The sequence below is a fragment of the Anopheles coustani genome, chromosome 2 (genome assembly GCF_943734705.1).
Source record: "Anopheles coustani chromosome 2, idAnoCousDA_361_x.2, whole genome shotgun sequence".
Lineage (NCBI taxonomy): Eukaryota > Metazoa > Arthropoda > Insecta > Diptera > Culicidae > Anopheles > Anopheles coustani.
Window position 1 is genome coordinate 94,019,915 of NC_071289.1, and position 21,563 is coordinate 94,041,477.

General features: G+C 48.5%; 6 protein-coding genes across 14 annotated transcripts; 3 read left to right on the forward strand and 3 right to left on the reverse strand.

The window, feature by feature from the left end:
* The first annotated feature begins 378 nt into the window (after positions 1-378).
* Positions 379-4,180, forward strand: LOC131263620 (pancreatic triacylglycerol lipase-like). The gene is made up of 5 exons (XM_058265850.1): positions 379-511; positions 2,437-3,312; positions 3,377-3,595; positions 3,673-4,006; positions 4,075-4,180. Exons 1-5 carry the CDS (start codon positions 379-381, stop codon positions 4,178-4,180), a joined length of 1,668 nt encoding a protein of 555 aa, XP_058121833.1.
* Positions 4,181-5,098: 918 nt separating this feature from the next.
* On the reverse strand, positions 5,099-6,497 carry LOC131263306 (uncharacterized). The gene is made up of 2 exons (XM_058265483.1): positions 6,223-6,497; positions 5,099-6,151 (listed from the first exon to the last, which is right to left on the reverse strand). Exons 1-2 carry the CDS (start codon positions 6,238-6,240, stop codon positions 5,291-5,293), a joined length of 879 nt encoding a protein of 292 aa, XP_058121466.1. The 5' UTR covers positions 6,241-6,497; the 3' UTR covers positions 5,099-5,290.
* Positions 6,498-6,871: 374 nt separating this feature from the next.
* LOC131262296 (probable U2 small nuclear ribonucleoprotein A') lies at positions 6,872-8,056 on the forward strand. Of its 2 annotated transcripts, XM_058264267.1 has the most exons (4): positions 6,872-7,031; positions 7,121-7,268; positions 7,331-7,815; positions 7,917-8,056. In XM_058264267.1, exons 1-4 carry the CDS (start codon positions 6,950-6,952, stop codon positions 7,940-7,942), a joined length of 741 nt encoding a protein of 246 aa, XP_058120250.1. In that variant the 5' UTR covers positions 6,872-6,949; the 3' UTR covers positions 7,943-8,056. The 2 variants fall into 2 exon arrangements, with proteins under 2 accessions (XP_058120250.1, XP_058120249.1); XM_058264266.1 differs by having other exon boundaries at positions 7,331-8,056.
* LOC131262295 (serine/threonine-protein kinase Nek5-like) lies at positions 8,023-8,980 on the reverse strand. Its single transcript, XM_058264265.1, has 2 exons — positions 8,853-8,980; positions 8,023-8,775 (listed from the first exon to the last, which is right to left on the reverse strand). Exons 1-2 carry the CDS (start codon positions 8,918-8,920, stop codon positions 8,028-8,030), a joined length of 816 nt encoding a protein of 271 aa, XP_058120248.1. The 5' UTR covers positions 8,921-8,980; the 3' UTR covers positions 8,023-8,027.
* A 292-nt stretch (positions 8,981-9,272) lies between these two features.
* On the forward strand, positions 9,273-10,626 carry LOC131262759 (eukaryotic translation initiation factor 3 subunit G). The gene is made up of 3 exons (XM_058264829.1): positions 9,273-9,383; positions 9,558-10,021; positions 10,091-10,626. The coding sequence occupies exons 2-3, from the start codon at positions 9,571-9,573 to the stop codon at positions 10,450-10,452; spliced, it is 813 nt and encodes a 270-aa protein (XP_058120812.1). The 5' UTR covers positions 9,273-9,383; positions 9,558-9,570; the 3' UTR covers positions 10,453-10,626.
* A 428-nt stretch (positions 10,627-11,054) lies between these two features.
* On the reverse strand, positions 11,055-17,679 carry LOC131263060 (facilitated trehalose transporter Tret1-2 homolog). Of its 8 annotated transcripts, none has more exons than XM_058265198.1 (5): positions 17,545-17,679; positions 16,445-16,862; positions 16,062-16,339; positions 12,070-13,212; positions 11,055-12,003 (listed from the first exon to the last, which is right to left on the reverse strand). In XM_058265198.1, exons 2-5 carry the CDS (start codon positions 16,450-16,452, stop codon positions 11,789-11,791), a joined length of 1,644 nt encoding a protein of 547 aa, XP_058121181.1. In that variant the 5' UTR covers positions 16,453-16,862; positions 17,545-17,679; the 3' UTR covers positions 11,055-11,788. The 8 variants fall into 8 exon arrangements, with proteins under 8 accessions (XP_058121181.1, XP_058121183.1, XP_058121184.1 ...); XM_058265200.1 differs by having other exon boundaries at positions 17,570-17,641; XM_058265201.1 differs by having other exon boundaries at positions 17,574-17,625.
* Between the last annotated feature and the right edge of the window lie 3,884 nt (positions 17,680-21,563).

Genomic DNA, 21,563 nt, shown 5'->3' on the forward strand with positions numbered 1-21,563 from the left:
CACCCCAAGACTCCATCCAGTTGCGACGTGCGAGCGCTGTCGGGCATGCAGCATGATTATTAATGACTGCGCACGTCCTCCTCAGCAGTAGCTCGGCATTCGCCCTGGCAGGTAGTTTCTTTGTATCCCCCTTTGATTCAGTAGTTCAACCGCTCCATACTGGGAGCGGGTGTTCCCTACGTCAGCAGCAAGTAGTGGTCGGGGCTGCGTGTTAAGCACCGATTTCCTTTCCCGCAATCATCACGTCACTCTTAACGCTTTTTTGTTTGCTCGCGTACTCAAGTGTCTTCGATCATTAAGTACTGTCATTTTTATAATTTCGCATTGTTTTCCGTTTCTCCACCCGCGCGCGCTTTTCTTTGCAGACACACCAAAACGATGTTGGGCTTTCTAGCTTCATCATTATTAGCTATAAGCATCATCTGCTCGGCTGATCCCGGACAGGCCGGCCCGCTCGATCCGGTCCTCAACTGGGCCCGGATGGATAACATCAATCTTCCCTGGTTGCCATGTAAGTACCCGCACCTTCGTTTTCAACCCATCGCCTACGACATTTCCATGCACACGATGTCCTTGTACCAGCTGTGCATTATGTCGTAACAAATGTTTGATAATGGTGGAGGCAAAATCTGGCGTTTTTCCAAGCGCCCCTACAAGGGAAAACTAAACGGAACAGAATGTTGTGTTGGAAATCCGAAAAATAAAAGAACCTGATGGTATTTCGCTTGTGAATCATCAAGCGTCGTTTTTATCCTGAAACACGTGGAAGTGACATTTTAGAATGTGTTTTATTTTGACCTTAATGAAGGTACTTAGTTTATTCTGCGAAAATTAATTAGGAAAATTTGATATATTCCACATGAGACCTGTTTGACGTCCGTGCAATTACCTTGCGTACTGTCTCGTAAGCTACTATCAAAAAGTGAGGCAAACAATAGTTAAACAATTTTTTCACGTTTGATCAATTTGGTTTTTTTCTTATCATTATTGCGTTATTATCTCGTCATTACAAAACACAAGGTCACCAGAAGTTCGTTGTATTTTTTGTTTAACACACAATTACCATTTTATACATTTTAAAATTTTGATATGTTTTGCTAGAACCTAGTATGTTGTAGAAATTCTTCTTCTAAAGATATTTCTCATTCTCACCCTTGCTTATTGCTAAATCAATGCTCTCGGCCTTTTTTTTAACAAGAATTAACATAATTTCCTTCAACCTCAAAGAGGTGTTGATTACACTTTACTCTTAAATTTTTCATCAGTTTAGTGATATTATTCGAACCCATAATGAAACTCCTTCAAGGACAAGGGATCTATTTTTTTTGTTTATGCTTTTGTGATCGATGATGCCATCCCATCGCTTTACGGGGAACTTGTTTGGCCTGCAAATAAAAAGCCAATCACTAACATACAAAAACAAAATGCCCAGCAAAGCAATATCGAAATCAATTCATTAACCTCCTGAACGAGTGAGCCTTCGGATAATTACCATCTTTTGTTCTACCCTTTTCCTCCTTCAACCCTTGGGGTTATACCGAAACCGTGTGTTCAATAAGGCAACAAATCTGTTGCAAACCAAACCGAACGCTAATCGTCGGTATTGCAGTGCTTCTTCAGTCCGGTTAGAGATTATTGGCACCTATAAATCTGTAAGCCAGAGCCAGACAACGTTCATCGGTGGGCTGGGAGATTAATCGACGAGCGGAGGGGGGGAGGAGAGAGGTTTGTCGAAGGTCCATTTTGTAACGATATGGGGACATTGAGCATAAGCACGGAAGGGTTTGGACTCCCGGCGCGGCATTCGTGCACGTAACAGCTCTGCTTTTCTTTCCCCTAACGTGTGGGAACCGCGAGCGCGCAATTTGCAAGATCGTTCAAGATGAACGTTAAGTAACCACGCGCGCCGTTTTTTTTTTTCATTGTATTTATTATTTGGCTCCGATGTTACGTTTTTATCCGAATGAAACGCGCCTGAAACCAGCCGTGGCGAACACAGAATGCGATTGGAACGATTTTGTCTCGAACGCATCGAAGCATCGCCGGCTCGAACTTTCCTCATTCTCTCGGCCTTCGGTTTTCACACCTTCATCTCCATCGACTGGTCTGTGTGTGTCAACGGCGAGTGAGGGAAACCTCACCCCTCACCCTCACCCTCGCACACACCCGTACCCACGATGCCGCGAAGGTCGCGAACATGTTCGCGGCGATAATTTGCCAGAGCAAAGGAAGATGCACAACAAACAACCCAACTCACCGGAAACTGGGTCACGTCAACCAGCGCGTGTGTGTGTGTGTGTGAGCTGAAAAGTGTGCCGAAACCCGCCAGTCGGCATTTGGGAAGCCCTCGAGTAGGGAAGGGGGAACGGATTACATAAAACCACGATGCGTTGATTATGCGTTGACCTTCGGAGTGACCTTTACCGCATATTCCAGATGAGAACATGACGCGCTGCTACGGGGAGCTGGGCTGCCTGAACATCACGAAGGACTGGTACCACCTGATCTTCCGGCCGTTCAACGTGTTCCCGCTGCCCCGGAGCGTCATCAACACGCGCTTCATCCTGTACACCGAGAAGAACCCGACCGACGGCCAGCTGCTGCAGGCGGACACGAAGGACACACTCGTCAAGTCGCACTTCAACCCGGACTGGGACACCAAGTTCATCATCCACGGGTTCATCGACACGCCGCTCTCGAACTGGGTGTCGGAGATGCGCGACGAGCTGATCACGCGCGGTTCGCTGAACGTCATCGTCGTCGACTGGGCGGGCGGATCGTTGCCACTGTACACGCAGGCCACGGCCAACACACGACTCGTGGGCCTGGAGATCGCCTACCTGATCCGCCGGCTCCAGGAATACCGAGGTCTGCGGGCGGAAAACGTCCACCTGATCGGACACTCGCTTGGCGCACACACGGCCGCTTATGCCGGCGAGCGGACACCCGGCTTGGGCCGCATCACGGGGCTGGATCCGGCCGAACCGTACTTCCAGGGCATGGGACCGATCGTGCGGCTCGACCCGTCCGATGCCGCCCTGGTCGACGTCATCCACACGGATGGACGCAGCGTGTTTCGGCTGGAGATCCCCGGCTACGGCATGTCGCACGCCTGCGGCCACCTGGACTTTTACCCGAACAACGGCAAGGAGCAGCCGGGTTGCGCGCTGTCACAGGAGGGCGCCGCCACCATCCCGCTGACGTTGATCAAGGACGGCATCGAGGAAGCGTCCCGGGTTCTTCTCGCCTGCAACCACATCCGCGCCATCAAACTCTTCATCGACAGCATCAACGGAAAGTGTCCCTATGTTGGTAAGTCGTCGCTGTAAGTATTGGTCCGTCCGATTACTCACTGCAGCCCGCTTCACTTCCACAGCGCATCGGTGCCCGTCGTACCAGCATTTTCTCAGCGGCAACTGCTTCAAGTGCACATCCGGTAACTGCGCCCTGATGGGTTACCACGCGTCCTTGCCAATCACCACCGCCAAACAGAATGTCTCGGAGAACGACGTGATCAGCGGATCGTCCATCGTACCTGTCGCTCCTCAGCCGGGTAAATACTTCCTCGCGACGGGCCGCGACTTTCCCTTCTGCCGTAAGTTCCTCACGCCACCGCTGCTTTGGTTTCCGGTGAATAACTTCGTTCCTTCATTGCTCTCTCCCCCCTTCCAGAGCGTCATTATCGATTCACGGTCGAGCTGGCGAAGCCGAAAGTGGCCGAACCGTGGGTTCAGGGCCACCTAACGGCCGGCCTTTTCTCGGAACGGGGCGCCCTACGTAATATCGACCTCACGCCGAAGGGAACGGCCCGCCTGGAGCACGGTACCACGTACCAAGTGGTCGTCACGAACCCGCACGATCTGGGCGATCGCATCCGGAAGGTGGAGCTCTCCTGGACACACGACATGAACGTCCTCGAGCCGACCACACTCTGCTTGTTCTGGTGCAACAGCCACCTGTACGTGAAGTCGATCCAGGTCGAAACGATGCAGATGCCATCGCGAGAGTAAGTACCACGCCGGAGTCTTGCTTTCCCCGATACGGTACTAACACCACTGTCCGTTTGCTTTCTAGGAAACGCAACATCGAGTATCCAAATAAACTATGTGCGCCCAAGCGCGAATACGCCGACATTGCCAGCCGCGGCTCGTACTCGTTCTACGATAACTGCAAGCGATAGGAAGTGTCTCGCCGTCTCCGTCGGGGGCGCACGTTGCCAGCCTTAGAAGAGGTACAGGTTGCCAAGACTTTCGACAGGGACTCTATGGCGACTAGTTTAGAGAATAAGCGCGTCGTGTAATTTAGTTGAAAGCTAGACATTCTCCTAGAAGTAGTATTCTTTCCACCGTCTCCTATCCTCATCTGGATAGTAACAGGTGATAAGTGTTTTTCCTTTTTGCGCGTCGTGGTGATGATCATGGATGAGCCAACAAGTTCTTCGTTCAGACGCGCAGATAAAACCTTCCTCCGTGCTTCGCTCGAAACATCTTTCCACTATGTCGCGTTCCTTTAAATCATTTCTATGAAATATTCGACGTTCTCGCGCGCGTACTGCTCCATTGACTCTTAACTATTAGGCTACATTGCATACGGACACATTTGTTTTAGGGTCGTGAATTAGTCAATAAGTTGTTGCAATGCCGATTTAGATTTTAGTCTCTTCCCGGTTCGGAACATAGAAATGGATGGATTGTTCTTGGAAAAAGAGCGCGAAAAGCACGCGTTTATCGACGGTCAATTTGGGAGGATTTTGTGCATTGGTAGATTTTAAAACCAAAGTGATAGACATTTCCGAGGTGTCGGGACCGGAAGAAGGCGAACAGGCGAATGCTGGTGTATTCGCCGGCGATCATTTCAACTCGTTTTCTTCACCCTTCGGAAGCCATATATGAAGTAATGCTTGCGTTTTTTTTCCTGCGTTTTTGAACCTGTTCAGATGAAATGTGTACTTGTTTAGCAGTTCTAGTTACCGGGCATGCTGAAGACCAGTTATTAGGGGAACGGCAGACCGGTAGGTAAACCTTCCATGCGTTTAGTGAAATACTTTGCAACTGAAACAACATTATTGTGATACATATACGAAAAGAGTGACTGTAGATTATGAAATAAAAAATGATACAATTTATTTCGTCGTACCGTTTTTGTGTTGCAGCTACCAGGTCCTATTCACATACTCGCGTATCCAAATCATTTAAACCCTCTGTGTATTGCGGTGTTTAAAACTTAAAAACTAATCAACGGTTTTCGAGAATCCGACGATTGCGTCATGCGGGGCTTAGCTTCCGCGTCCTCACGACATGGCACCATTCGTTAGCGCCTGTGCCAGATCGTTGAGACCGTGCGAAAGTGCCAGCATCGCCGAGGACATGTTGGTAAGTGCCTGGGCGATGACTAGCTTGGAATCGTCAATTTTTCGCTTCTTCATGACCGTTTCCAGCTTCTCGGAGGTGCGTTTGAGATCTTCTTTCAGGCGAGCCTGCTGATGCGGTGCTGTACTTAGCGGTGTAACTTTGGGTCGTAGGAATTCACTCGTGGCACTGATAGGACTCACCGAAGCCAGCTCGACGTACTCTGTCGGGGCGGGCTGCTGCGCCATGGTCTTCAGCTCCGCCATCGAAGGCTTGCGTATGTGCAGCTCGGTGGTAACGGTCTGCTGCTGGATGGCATCTTCACTCTTGCCAAAGGTGGCCACAAACTCATCGTCCAGCTGATCTTCGGTGTAGTTTTCTACCACAATTTCCTCCTTTTGCACGCCGGTATCTTCGGGGAAGTACTCCTCGCTGCTCATGGTAGCATTGTCGCCACCACCGTTATCGACCGCTTTTGTCCACTGATCGAGCACATCGTAGCAATTTCCGGCCCGCAGTATGCGCACCTCCAGTGGCGTGGGTCCGATGCGCTTGGAGCGGCCTTCAATCACCAGTCGGCTCTTTCGGCGCAGGTTTATGATAACGTCCGCCCAGTACTTTACCCACTTGGAGGTCGATTTGTGGGTACCACCTTCTAGCTTGTTCAGGCGTTGTGTTGCTTCGCTCCAGAATTTTTGACGCTCCTTGCTCTCATCCAAGCTTTCCAGCTTCATTTTCTGCTGGTATTCCTCAAATATAAGCACCAACTCCTCCTTCTGAAGATGCGACGCCGATTTCGGTTTCTGTCCCAACGAGATCCCAAGATTGCCGTTGGTTACAAAATGTGCCTCACTTGAAGGTAAACATTACTTACATCGGGAAGCAACTCCATGGCGAGGCCGATTTTTTCACCGCGTATGAAATTCCTACTCTCCACAAATCAATGCCACAATGGCCATTGAGGGCCTCTGTTTTGCGGAAGAATTGTACCAGGTTTGCGCGCTTTCCCAGCGAATGAAGATAACCGACGATAACGTTCACGAAACGAGAAGACGGTGACGATGAGACGACTTGAAAAGTGTAAATATTTTCGGTGAATTTTAGCGCTTCTTATGAGAAAAAAGGCTCAGCTCAGGCGCGTCACTAAGCACCAAGGACTACGTAGCATTGAAGCAGGTAGAGGAAATTGAGCATGGTGACATCGAGAATACAATCGAACAAATGGATTTTGACATTACGAAAATATTCAATACACGGCAACAATCGCATTGGTTGATTCTTTTGGTAAAGTAATCGCTTTATTGGTTACTAGTCCTTCAGAAATATAGCATTTTCCGATCCGCATACTATAAAGTCCCATTTATGCAGTTATATCCAGCTATATTGCATGCAAGCAAGCCATGTTGTACCTTCTACAGTATATAGACACTTTGGTTTAGTGAGATGAACTGTCACTCGATCGCTATCACCTTTGACATCTGTCACGCTTTCTCACCTGTCACTTCTCAGTCGTGTGCGAAAGACGCTTTGCTTCACTTGCAGTTTTGGGTAAAACATAAACATTTATTTGCCACTGAAAATTGCTTGTAAAAGGGCACAAAATGGTGAAACTAACGCCAGATCTGATCAATCAGTCGATGCAGTACATGAATCCCTGCCGGGACCGTGAGCTTGATCTTCGTGGTAAGTCATACAGCCGGCTTTCCTACCGGCAGCGCTGTTGCTTCCCTCAGTGAAGGTTCGTTCTGCAATAATGCTCAATACGGTTTCAGGATACAAAATACCACAGATTGAGAACATGGGTGCCACCCTGGATCAATTTGACACGATAGATTTCTCCGACAATGACATTCGCAAACTGGATGGGTTTCCTCGGCTTCCGCGACTGAAGTGCCTTCTGCTCAACAACAATCGGATCGTGTATGTGTGCTGGAGAGAGATTTAAAAGGCGAAAGATTATAATGTTCCAACATCCTCCACAGACGAATCAGTGAGAACCTTCACGAATCACTACCCAATCTTCAGAGTGTTATACTTACGGGGAATAACATACAGGAGTTGGGAGACTTGGAGCCGCTGACAAAGTTACCCAACCTCGAAACGCTCAGCTTACTGACAAATCCTGTGTCGACCAAGCAACACTATCGTGAGTATTGTGCTTTCCGTTTTCCCAGCCTACGGCTTCTAGATTTCCGAAAGATTAGACAAAAGGAACGCGAGGCCGCCAACCAACTGTTCAAGTCCAAAAAGGGAAAGGAAATGCACAAAGAAATCATGCGTAAAGCGAAGCAAGCGATGCCAGGAGTGGTTGGAACAACGACGCCCGAAAAGCAAGCAGTCCAAAATGCCACACCAGCAGATATTCAAAAAATCCGGGAGGCGATCAAACGGGCCACCAATCTGCACGAAGTGGACCGACTCAACCGTATGCTACAGTCTGGGCAGATCACTGGGGATATAATGAATGGTAACGAGGCTGCTATACATCTATCCAATTCGAATCATGCCTAAAGGACAGGTGATTTATAATATGCAATAATACTTTGCTTTATTTCCCACTTACATTAGGCAACAACGTCATGGAAACAGAGTAAACACTCGGATAGGAACAGATAAAACGCTACTACAAACTGGTCAAATGTCTGGTCGAGAAGTACATAAAAATAAAGCACACGGCGATCACTTGATCCGGTCCAGTAATTGCTGCACATGCTGTTGTTTGAGAATGTTTTCCAGTGTCCAACGCTTTTTCGAATCCACTTGTATCATCATATCACATAACATCTGCATCTCTGGTGAGAGACCGTGTTGGCTGTACGCGATCTGTGGAACCCGGAACTTTTTCTTCCTACCCTGGGCAAAGCAATCCATGAACGGATGCTCGAGCATGCACAACTCATAGAAGATGATCCCAAGGGCCCACACGTCGCTTTTGTAGTCATAATCTTTGCCACGGGCCACCTCGGGAGCCATGTACAGAGGCGTTCCAACGATCGTGCGATTCAGATCGTCATCGTGCATTATTTTGGACATTCCAAAGTCGGCTAGCTTCAGCCGGTTGTCGACACAAATGAGCACGTTAGCGGGCTTCAGGTCACGATGGATTACATTTCTACAGTGCAAGTAAATAAGTCCGTCCGCGATGTCCCCAAATTTGGCCGTGATGGTGTGCTGATTCAGGAAGGCGCCGACGGCAGCACGTCTTTCGATGAATGTTGCCAAATTGCCGCGCTCCGCAAACTCCAACATTATATTCCAGCTGGTTGCTGTTTGGAAATACCCAAAGTATTGAATGATTCGTGGATGATTGAGTTGCGATAAAATGGTATGCTCCTTCAGCACCGCTTGGTAAGCATATTCGGGACTGTTGTAAGGAACACTTTTGATAACGAACAATTGATTGAAGTATCGATACAGCGCTACGGAACTGAGGGAGGACAAATGAATTGGTATAACAAATGAAGGCGTTTACACATTTAATGTTTAGTTCAAACATTTGCTTACCTGCCGAAACATCCTTCGGCTAATAGCGCTTGCAACTTTAATGCAGCCGAGTCAAATTGGTAATTCATGTTGCGTTGTTTAATGCTTTTACATCTGCGCGCTCAATTTCAGATTTCTTTATAATTCTGTCAAAATAACTGTAGGTTTATAACTACCGATTGCCACAGTTGATCTTCCAATCATCGAACCGTCTATCGACTTTGGGTTTCCGGGAAAATGTAAATGTTGCCGACCTCTTGCTTGTAAATATTTTTAAATGTTCAATGAGCCTATTAATTTTTCTTTCAATTGCGCTAGGTTCAACGATTATCAAAAGAAAAAGGATAAGAGAGCTGGTTCCGTCAGATGGGATTCGAATCTTTGGAACTGGTTTAGGGAGCGAGTCTTCCGAATCCCGTTTCTGCCAACACTAGTCTGAGCTACCATTTTAATTCGCCATCTGTCAAAAAGCAAAATCGTGTTCTTCGCGATTTCGTCAAGCAAAGTAAAGTTTTGCGTGGTTCTTTGGTTCTAATACCGTATTTGATAGATGTAAGTGCTTGTTTTCTTGTGGAACATGAAGTAAACCCGGCAATCCATGTTTCCTACAACTTCTAGCCAGCAAAACAGAACGCCACCGCACGCTTCTCTCCAATCCATCCGTAGATGACGTCGTCATCGGGAACTGTATGTGCCGAGGTGTTAACTTGTGCTTTTCATTCGCAGAGATCGATACATCATGCCAGCGCTGGACGATATTAAAACTTCCTGGGCCGACGATGTCGAGTTGGACTCCTCGTCGCTTCCTCCGCCGTCGGAGGTTGTTGAAAACGGGCAAAAGATCGTGACGGAGTACAAGTACAACAAGGATGACAAAAAGGTGAAGGTGGTGCGGACGTACAAGATCAGCCGGGTGGTCGTGCCGAAGTGCGTCGCACGGAGGAAGAACCTGAAGAAGTTTGGCGACTCGGCCACCGATCGGCCGGGACCGAATCCGCAGACAACGCTGGTGTCCGAGGACGTTTTCATGCAGTTCGTCACCAACAAGGAGGAGGAGCAGAAGTCTGAGAATGCGCTCGACTCGATGAAGAACATTGTCAAGTGTCGAACCTGCGAAGGAGAACATTGGTCGTTCCATTGCCCGTACAAGGGCACCCCATACGACAAGCCCGCTAAACCGGTACCAGCTCGTAAGTGCTTGTGTTTTATTTTGATTTTGTTGGATCATACTGATTCGTTGTCTCGTTTTTAACCATCAGCGGTTCCGGAAACGACAACATCCAGCAAACCCGGCAAGTACGTTCCGCCGCACATCAAGGAGAGCCAGGCGAAGGGCCTCGGAGGGCAAATGCGACCCCGCGATGACACCAGTGCGATCCGTATCTCGAATCTTTCGGAAGCCATGACCGAAGCCGATCTGGAGGAGCTGGTGAAGAAGTTTGGCCCGCACACCAAGATGTTCCTGTCGCGCGACAAGAGCACCGGCCTGTGCAAGGGCTTTGCATATGTGCATTTCCGTTCCCGCCGCGATGCAGCCACGGCGATCGAAGTTTTGAATGGTTACGGTTACGATCATCTTATCCTCAGTGTCGAATGGTCCAAGCCTCAGAATCCTCAGTAAAATCGTGCACAAACGCTTGTTGTGGGACATTTGCGAAGCGTGGGAAACGTGTATTGCTGCGTAATTGATTCCATCGAGGGTGGTAGTGGCGGGAAGGGCTTGCGAATAATTATATTGGCATTGTGAACGTTGTGAAACAGGAAACAATATTAAATATAGCAGCAAATGGAACAAAAACCACCAATTTGTCTTGTTATTGTGTTTGAACAACGAAAGAAACTTGATGGAAAACGAGAAAATGGTAAAAATGGTAAATATGCTCTTAATACCCTTCAATTTGACAAATGTAATTTTTTCTGGGGCACTTCCGAGAAAACTTGCATGCAAGTCTTAAGAAAGTGGGCAAAATTTGCATGCAAGTTGCATGCAATTTTCACGAAATTTACACCGAAAAATACACGAACAAAAATTTGCGATTTTTTCGATAAAATTTTATGGAAGTTGCTCGCATTTTTTCTGATTTTTTAAAAGTGTCCAAGACTTGTGTCCGAGACTTAAAACAATTGTTTTCAAACGATTACTTACGCGATAAAAACCACGTGTTTTTCTTTCTAGTGTGCTTTCGGATGTTTTTTTAATTAATTTAAAAACAGAAATTTGTCTTGTTTAGTAGCTGACTTAGTGCTTTATTTTAGTTTTTCTCGAGAGAAGCTACAACAGTGTAATACACAGTTGTGCAACGATTTACAAAGCTTTTAAATGGCATTTTGCACTGATTTCATAAGTACTACACTTCTATCTTCCGCGAACCTAAGAAAATAAGTATCATATACCATTTTCTGCAGGCCAAAAGAGACTCGAGTTTGCAAATGTGTCCCCTCTTTTGCTGCTGAGGCACTTGAGGCGTAATAGTTTAATCCTATATATCCTAGGACGCAGCAGAACACGGATCTTTCCTTCCGGTCAACGACATTGAGTCTTTCTTCTGGTTTACTTATACGTAAGCGTCCTAACGATTCATTGTCGTGTTCTTGTGCATGTTCTCCCCCTTTGACGAGTGCATTTATGTGGCTCAGCACCAGATAAAACAGCTTTCCCTTTGCACGTTCCTCTTTTATTAATTTCATCTTTCTCCTAACCTCTTACGCTACCATTTACACGCTAAATGTTTTTCCTAAGACACGTCTACATGCAATACGTCTTTTAATACTTAACGTTTGACTGTGTTATAGATAACATTTAAAACTAAAGTCAGGTTAAAAGTAGTTTAACTTAACAACACACGCTTCTGCTGCCGCTCATCTGATCCTGGGGGGAACATTTGTTTCAGGAAAAACACAGTTCTAGGGAAGCCCTTCGATGGTGCATTCAGAACCCGCTCATCCTCGCTTGGGAGTTAAGGAAGCAGTTTGTTTTTCTCCGCCATCAGAACCGGCGGCTTAGCGCCGTTCCCCATCAGAAGCAGCTGCTGGCCATCGCCCGTGCCTTCCGCGCCGCCAGTGCCAGCTTTCGGCTTCTTCAGCGTCTTCAGTCGGCCGGAGAAGTAGTCTTCAATCTCTTGCAATGTCTTGCCCTTCGTCTCAGGCAGGCACTTGTAGAAGAAAACGGTTCCTAGGGAAGGAAAACGGTGGATTAGTTTGCCGCCTTTGGTTTAGTGGTGTGGTGGTGATGTCTTACCGGCGAACGAGAAGCATCCGTAAAGGATGAACGTTCCGTGGCGCTGTAGGACGTGCGTTAGGAAGGGGTACGTTTTCACCACGATGAACACGAAGCTGTGTGCCATGCAGGTCGTAAAGCCCCCGACCAGCCCGCGGACCTTCATCGGGTACAGCTCGCCGATCATCACCCACGGCACGATGAGGAACCCGACCGTGCAGGTCATGATGAAGATGAAGATGCATGCGACCGGGAACCAGGTGGCGGTCGGTGCGATCGGCGGCACACTCGTGTCCCACTGGTGCTTGAAGTACAGGTACACGCCCAGGCCGACCATCGTGCAGCCGCACCCGATGCCGGAGATGAAGGTGAGCGGACGGCGGCCACAGCGACGCAGCAGGATCGCACCGAACATGGAGAACACGAGGCGGATCACACCGAGCAGGATGGTGCACGTGTACTTGTCCATCGTGGTGCCGGAGTCGCGGAAGATGTCGACGGCGTAGAACGTGATCGTGTTGACGCCGCTAAACTGGTACATCATGAAGTAGAACGTGAGGATGGCGAAGGGTTTGAGCGACGACGGATGCACCAGCGCCTGGACCGTCTCGTGGAAGCTCATCTTCTTCTTGCCGGACGCGTTCGTCTTGGCGGCGAACGCCTTCAGCTGGTCCACCTCCCGCTCGATGTTGACGCTGGAGCCGCGCAGCTTCGCCAAGCTCTTGAGCGCCTTCTCGGGCTTCTGCTTCGACACCAGGTAGTTGGGTGTTTCCGGCATGAAGAGCATGAGCACCAGCGCCAGCACCGGCACCACCACCGAGATCCCGGACAGGACCTTCCACGTGGTGAACGCACCCAGCGTGTACTGGATCAGCACGCCCAAGCTGATGCCGGTCGTGGCGAGCGCACACAGCATGCCACGCAGGTGGGGCTGGGTCACTTCGGAGGTGTAGACGCGGGCCGGGGCACCCACCATGCCCGAGCCAAAGCCGGTCAGGACGCGCCCAGCATAGATCATGCCCACGTTCGAGGCGCTCGCAATCATGATCCAGCCGATGATGGTCGGGATCTGCGTCACGATCAGCGCCTTCTTGCGCCCGAAGTTGTCCATCACAAATCCACTCAGCAGACATCCGATCGGTGTACCTATCGATGACAATGATGCTGTTGGAAGGGAAGACGGGGAAGAGCATAAAACATTCCATTACATGGGTGAATACTACACAGTATGCTATGAGAAAAAAGTTTTCTAAAAAACAAGCAAAATTTCCTTGCCGCAAAAACATCCGACTGTTTTGTAAAACCCATGTTTGTTGTTGGGTACGGCGATGAAGGTGGTGTGCATTTGTGTGAGCTGTACAAACTATAATTCGCGTCTTACATCACTCGCCAATGTACTATCATTCGAGGGAAGCATGATAAAACCAGGTAACCATGTAAGGTTCACGCGCCACGCCAGTGGCCAGGGGATACGAGATCTCGGTCATCCAACCGACTCCACACTGGCCATTCCCGGTCGTTCTCGTTGTGTCGAGTACTCTCCCCCCCACGAGGAGGCCACCTTTAGCCGTGGCAAGGAGGGTAACGTTCACCGAACGATTTCTTATCAGCTTCTCGGGCAAAGGTAAACAGCGTCAAAGTGTCTCTTTCCCTTCACTCGCTCACGAGTCTATTACCGTCTGTTACTTGGATGAATGTTACCGAACGCTTTTTGAGCCATCCCCGACTGTCGCCCAGCTCCAAAGCCTACTTTGTCCAAAGATTTTTAACCTCCTGTTGTTTGTAAAACAGATCATCACGGTAGCTTTGGAAGGAATTTTGTTCAACGTACGTGGCAGCTGTTGTTCTTCTTTTCAGTAACCCAAACACAAGAGCGTCATGAGGATAACGTTATTGACTAAGAACAATCCGCGAGCTTGCAGCCTTATTCATTATTTTTACGCAACACACAATGTTTGGACTTTGAAGCGTAAATTATCGTTGATCAGCTGTTTTCATATCGCTCGCCAACGAGAGACAAAGGTTGAAGACGAATTGCCTAACGCCGACCGTTTGGCAATGCCACCCCGCGATCCGGAGGACAATTGATGTTGTGGGCAGTTGTTGCCCCATCATCGAACTTCGACTGACGGCATGCCGCATGTGCGTGATAGTAATTAGGAGAGATCCACACCCCGGAGGATGCGTCCCCGCCGAGCTGGCTTCCTTCGTTTAAGCCCGGTGGCCGGGTCGTCCATCCGTTTATTTCGTTATCGTCTCCTTCGCGGTAGGTGGCACTGAGCTAAGCGAGAGCGCTTCGTCATCACCGTCGACCGTCGGCTAACACAAAACAATTGAGCTTCAAACTGGATCGCACCGGGTGACCATCCGTTGGAGGGAGACGACGCCGGTCGGTGCCATTGGCAGGATGTCCTACTACCCGCTGTCCCCGCTGAGCGTTCGTCTTCTTTGTGACGCAATGTCGCACGCAAGGCAAAATCAATAGAACAGGCTCTAGATGATTCGTTCGTCGATGCTCCGCGAGAGCAGCATCAACAACCGAACCGCGGTCAGCTGCTGAGGCTGCTTGGTCACTGGGAGCTTCGGAACTGGGTCAGGGTGAAGCGTCCTGGAGGGCGGTGTAGATATATCGCCGTTTAATGGGGTACGCGAATAATGTTGCTGATTGTTTCAAACAATTGCTGTCTTCGCCACTATCATCATCAATCGAGTGGTCCCTTCGTGCTCCCTCGGGGGTGGTGAGCCTTTTCCACCCAACCTCATTGGTCTCTATCTTGCCTATGTATCGATGGCACCGTAACGAGCTGAACAAAAAAACTCTCCTAGCAGATAACGCTATATTCAGCAAGCGGAACTCGTTCACGCGCGATAAGCTTTCATTTCCCAATACGACAGATAAATGTTTGGGATATTGGGCTTTTGAGACCGAAATTTACAGCCAATAGTTGTAAACGCTTATCTTCGATAATTTTGCACAACGACCTCCCTGGTGATAAGGTAACGAACGGAAATTTCCTTCAGGATGATCAACACCCAAAGCATGAGGAAGGAACCATCAATCGGGTGACACGTGCCAATCCACAGCGGACGAGTGCAGCGGACAAATTGCAGGCAAAATAAAAACAAACAGATCGAAGTGAGCGTTGGCAAAGGCCGTTGTCTAGGAAGGCGCGATTATTGTTGTCCGTAAACAACGACGGTTTGCGCGGCCAGCTACGCCAACCGGCGGCGTCCGTCCGTTCGCGTCGGTATTGTGTTGGTGTGGAGCGGTCGAGCTAAAAATAATTCCAAATATGATACGCCGTCTTCCCCATCGTTGCCGCCGCCAACAACCGGGAACACAATTTTGCGCTCTGATTCTTAACGAAGTCATGTTTTCTGGCGGATGCAAGTGGAAAACCAGATTTAGGCAGTTGGGCGCGTCCGGCCGGCAAAAACAAACCGGAAGAATCATAACGTGGCTGTCTGTTCGCCCGAGGGATGACTCAGAACGTTGTCTTACTTTACTCTGTGGAAGGCTCGTACCCTTCCGCTCAAAGTGCAACACACGTTACACGCTTTGAGTGCAGGGGTGAAAGATCTGGCCACTCTTCCCTCCCTCAACCATCTCCTCAGCGTGGCGATGATATTATCGGGCGGTTGCGTTGGTGTATTGATTTCGCGCACTTTAACGCTTCATTGCGAGCTGCATCAGCTGATGGTGATCTGGTGCATCTCGTTACTGACCCTTACACTCTGCCGTTGAGTGTGTATGGATGCTAGTGCGGTGTACACACAGATCGGTTAATTTTATCTTTACGTGCAGAGGCTCGAACACATACAGAGAGCGGGGAAGTGATTGACTTCCGATGTCCTTGTGTTCGGTCGCTTGTTCCTCGAGGGAAGACCGGTGCGGGCACATGACTCGTTAGATTTTCCTATTTCCTCCCGTGTCCGATCGTGGCAACAGAAGCAACGGTGTTCTACTTATCGCGGGCATGCACGCAATAAACCGGAACAAGGCTAATACGTACCGACCCAGGACGATTGACTCTCGTCCACCGGAATGAGCGAATCCGCCGCCTGCAGCTGTGGAATGACGACAGCCGAAAAGCCAAAGATGAGGCCGGTGTTGATCGTGCCAATGTTAGCGATGAAGGCGGCTATCACCTGCCGCAGTGCCTTTCCCCGTTCCGCCGCCTTGTTCGGCTGGCTTTCGACCGTGGCCAGCGTCGTGGCGGCTCCCTTCTCGTTCGAGGTGGCCACAATCTGTGGCATTCTGCCTTTGTCCACCAAGACGACCGAGTCTTTTCTGCGAAACAGGAATTGAGAACATGGTGTGGTGTTAAAAAAAAGATTCCAACAACTCTCCATCGTCCGACCTTGGCCCTTATGGGACAACACATGACAAACCTACCCAGTCATTTTGTCTTTTCTACACGTAAACTTTAACGTCAAGTGAACACTATTATCAGCTTGAACACACAGGACTTCCGGTGTGACTGCAATGCAATCTTTTCTTAACAATATTCACAGCACTTTTGGCAGGACACAGGGTCAGAGGTTTTGTGTCTTCCGGTGGTGGAATGAGACGGTTCCAGTTCGCTTGTTAGTTTATATATCACAGCCGAGTTCACGAAATGTAGACGTAGAGATTAGGAAGTTTTTGGCGGTGTACTAAAGTAACTGTCCACTAAAATGGTATCCAGTGGAAACAGTAGTCGATCTTTCTTCGCATGATGCAATAAACGGTGCACATTTTACAGGGGCACGAAACATCTATTCGTCACTTCTTCACTCGTTTCATTTGAACAACTGCCAGAGTTAGTCAGAAACTGTAAATGGAAAATAGATTACATTTATAAAGTCATGCAACCAAAATTATACTTCTATGGAAGAAAAGTTATCGTATCGGAATGCTGTAGAGTAGTCCACACATCAACCAACACGCACATATTACACACTATGGCCACGTGGTGGTGGTCATTTGCTTTTCTTTGTTCGTAGGAAGTGATTTAGCCTGAAGCAACTAATAAGGTTTCTCGCAAACAAGACATTTATGCAGAAGAAAACAAAAATCCCTTGCAGTTGAGAGGAAACTATCAGCGCCTACTATGTGATGGTCCGTATTATTCCTTTCTTTCTCGTCACATTGCCCCAACATCTGGCATTTCTCGTTGAAAGAGAAACTCGGATGAACCCGATGGCAAACAAATAAAACAAATCGTCACAACACACCACTTTGTATATTCGCAGCTTTTCGACCGAAAGCAAATCATAGGCAGCTGAAAAACGGTCCACTGTCAGATTTGCACCAACAAAAGCCGATACACTCAACGTCAACCACAAATTCACCAAAACCTCTCTACGGTGGCCACCGCGCAGCGCTAATCGTGCTGGGCAAAGAGTTTCAGATAAGGGAATATAGTTTGCATTTGCACAGCGGTTTAACCGCGACGCAAAACGGATGTGGGTTTACTATTTGGCAAACGTTACACGATTGAAACTTTACTGAACCGTCGATCGCGTGCACAACACGTACGTACGAATATATCCGATCCACATCGATGTCGCACCGGAACCGAACTAAACCACCACGGTACTTCCACGAGCTCCTTAAATGCCCGCCCGTCTTCGAAGCCGGCTCCGGAGAGAGTACGCGGATCTAACGAACGGGTGAAGTGTGAACACGCTGCGGTCGGTCCCCCCCCCCCCCCCCCGCGGGTCACGTCGTCCGTCCCCGTCGTTGGACCTACCAAGATAGAGCAAAGAGCGAACGAGCGAGCGGGAAATATAAGTTGACGCCGCTCGGCAAGATGCCGACAAGACGCGCGCTGCACATTGCACTGTAGTTCTCTGTCCATCCGTCCGTCCGTCCCGGCTATTACTACCACTTTGCCACCATCTGCCCGGCGCTTGTTTGGTGGTGTTTATCATACGCCGGTTAAACGCCGATACGAAACGCAAATGACAAATCAAGCACCCACGGGTAAGTGCTTCCGAATGGTTCCTTCTCTCGTGGATGAGGGGGAGAATTTGCTTCAATTTCAAAAATCCATTTCTAATCATGTTTGCTCGATAGTGGAGTGGAATAATTACCTTAAACAAAATATCGAGTGCTTCAGTGAACTTTTGTCACGAGCCAATTGTACTAATATTTGCGGAGCAACAGAGACACTTTGCGAAAGAGCTGTACAATACTGAACTGTACGGTGTTCTGCATACTGCACTTTAATGTGGCGAAATAGTGCAGTAAACAAAAATTACTCTCTAACCTAACGTGGGCACCCTCTTATCGAACAGATTGTAATATAGTGGATCCACTGGGTTTCCTAATTTGAAAACACTGTGAACACGTGATTAACACAGGGCATCCGTAATATCAAGTACTTGACTGATAACGGGTGACATCTTCACGGTGTCTCATGCGCAACCTACCGCCTTGCAGTGGCGTTTATTTCTAGGGTTAGGACTTTTGCTCCAGCTACTGATCCACTTCAAACGTCGTTAATGAGGCGAAACGAAGCGTTTCGGCCTTTCCACTGTGCCGCCATCCAACACTCTCCGCACGTGTCACAAATGGATGCACGTGGGCGATCGGGGAATGGGAAAAAGGATCTGCAAACGGGGCCATTGCATAAGCAATAGATCATCGTATGTTTATTATTGATTGTTTAAATTTGCAGACCCCATCGGGCGTACCGTACCTTCCAGCAGCGGAATCTTGTTTAATAATACAGCCTAGCTCGGCAAAAATGGATTTTGTTTTCAATTGAAACGCCTTATCGCGTGCTAGGATCGTTTACTTTCCCACATCAGATTAGAGAAGAAGCAGTCACTACAAAGAGGTGGAAAAGGGAGGGGTGGAATGCGGATTGTTTATAATTTGGAATCGGGCCACGCGTATCTCTTGCTTTCTGCGCATCTACGTTCGTCCGCAGTGATCTTCTTATTCGAAGCATAAAGAATGCACTGCACCCCAACTCCGTCCTGTTCCGTAGGAAAAGGGAAACGGATCGGCAGTAGGAAGACGACGCTAAAGTATATAACTGGAACACGGAAGATCAGTTGAAAACGAAATCCGTCGTTGGATGCTAGTTATTTTATCATTCTCTTTTGCGTAAACCCGTTTCCTCAGAACCGACTCGAGCTACGTAATCGAAAGTCCTGTTGGAGTTGAGGATGAGCACGAAAGGCTGTACCAACAACTTGACAACGTAGAGTTACTGTTCTGGTGCCAATGTCGAACTCAGTCGATTGCGTATATGGTGGCAACATAAAGCGTGGAGCTTGTTGGGCAAATATTTTGCAGCCTTTCGGTTTGATCTCGTTAACGCCTAGCCGATTTCATGATTCCTGACGTCATGGGGCGCGAGTTTTACAATCGCTGGAAACAGGAACGATCGCGGGGCAAATAAACAAGCGAGCATTGTGAATATTCGCGAGTCCATACGAATCGATGACGGTCCCATTGTAATACGCTTTGCAGCGATTTAACAGTCCCAAATGTTCGAATGGGTTGTGCAAATATGGCAGCAAACAAATCATCGGCTGACTGTTGCCAATCGAGGGGCCCCGGAAAGCCGGGTCGTTGGTGATACCGTTTCGTTAACTGGAGGGCAAACAGTTTCGGTATGGTTTGTTGATCATGGGCTGGCAGCCGTCCCGAGCTGCAAAGTGATATCAAAGTCCTTTTCAGTGCGTCGTTATCGTTTGTCGAACGAAGATTCACAACCTCCCCCAAAACCTACAGCCCAAAATCTGGAGGCCAAAGCCGCTATATGGCAGGGTGGTGATCATGAACCTTTCCTAACTCCTGCTCTCCAGCATACCAGCATCACGGGAGAAGATGTGTTTTTGATTGATTAGCGGGACACATAAGAAATTGGAACTAATTCACTCAATTGCATTGCGCCCTCAGGCCCTGACGCATCTCTCTTGTCGCAAGGGAACTTCGAGAGGCGTTGTTTTGTGTGTGCATAAGAGTTATCACATTTTGTTGATCGCACTTTTGATAGATGAATCCATTGGTATCCCTCGAAACAATCGCTGCTGCTATGCTGGTTTAATGTATACTTCGAGGTGCTGCCACGCGCGTCTACCAGGATGGATGGATGATTAATTTATTTGTGTACATTTAGCACTTCGTCGCGCTCTGGTAGCTGTTAGCTGGCGGGCTGCTGACATCTCTCACCACATGTTACCTAGCGAGCCAAGAACAGGGAAGTTAGTGGAAGATGAATCCCAAACCCCCTACGAGCTGTCGCGAGTTGATACGGTTACAGCAGGGCGGACTAGAGCAGCCTCAAACAGCTATCACGCTTATACCCACGCACCCCCGGAGAGGGAAACTTTTACTACTTCCCTAATGAACCGATTTATATTCCGATGAAGTCACACGCGCAGCAACATAGACCACCGCCGGGCGCCAGGTTAATGACATTTAGGCCGTGGCAGTAGGCGACCGGCCATCCTGAGGCATCCTTGATTCGAGCAGCACGTTTACGATCGGCATGAGAATATGTGTCCCATGCCACGATCGACACACTTCAGGGCACTTTTGGAGCAAACCCCCGAAGCACACACCATATTCTGTTCTATTAGATTCTTTGTCCACCAAAGAGCCCCTGCTTGGTTTATAATAACTTTGACTGCTGCAACGTCGTACAAACAGACAGGACAAACACTGCCAACGGCAAATAGTACTTTACGAGCTATTTATAGGCTGAATAAACGGATGGGCGTTCGATTTACGATAAAGTATTGTCATTGTACCTGATAACGAGGCTGGTTATGCCGTTTGGTTTCCCCTCGAGGCGACAATCTTTCCGCGTGTTGTACGTTCGGAAAATTGCGTTGACTCTAATCTTCGTGCTTCGAAAAAGTTGCTGAACTCCTTGAATGAGGGCAAGGCTGCGCGAACATTACGGTCAAGGATGTCGAAGCGTCGAACACAAGAGCTTCCGCAATGCTGACCGTAATTTTATATGCAAAACCATTTACACTGAGTTTTGCACGTATCCTTCGTGGTCTTTATAAAACATACGAATGATTCGGCTCACCCAACGCGTCAAGTGGATTCGTGCTGCGCTTTCTTAAGCACGCCGTTTCTGCTCCCCAATTCTCCTACTCGATCGCAGAGCAAGTGCCGTTACTTGCGCGGTGTTATTGAGCAGTCCCTCGGACCGGTTCAACGCTCCTCGTGAATGGAAACAACTAGGCACAGGAACCAACGAGCAAACGGCGCAAGTCAGCTGTGCACGTTACTATCACGTGTCGTCTATGTAAACAACGTTCTCGCGCACGGGCAATTGCAGTTTCATAATTTATTGCCTGCTACCTTTGGGAGTAACAGGCCGGATGTAAAAAATGTGATTAAAGGAAACCAAAAGGAAGTGAAGGGAGTGTTACTCCGTTCGGAAAACCACACACGCGTCTTGCTAGAATAAATTTTGCCCTTCAAACATACGCACCTTGGATGGAGTGACGATAAAGTAGCGATTAATAATATGATGAACAGGAAGGGACATGCTTCC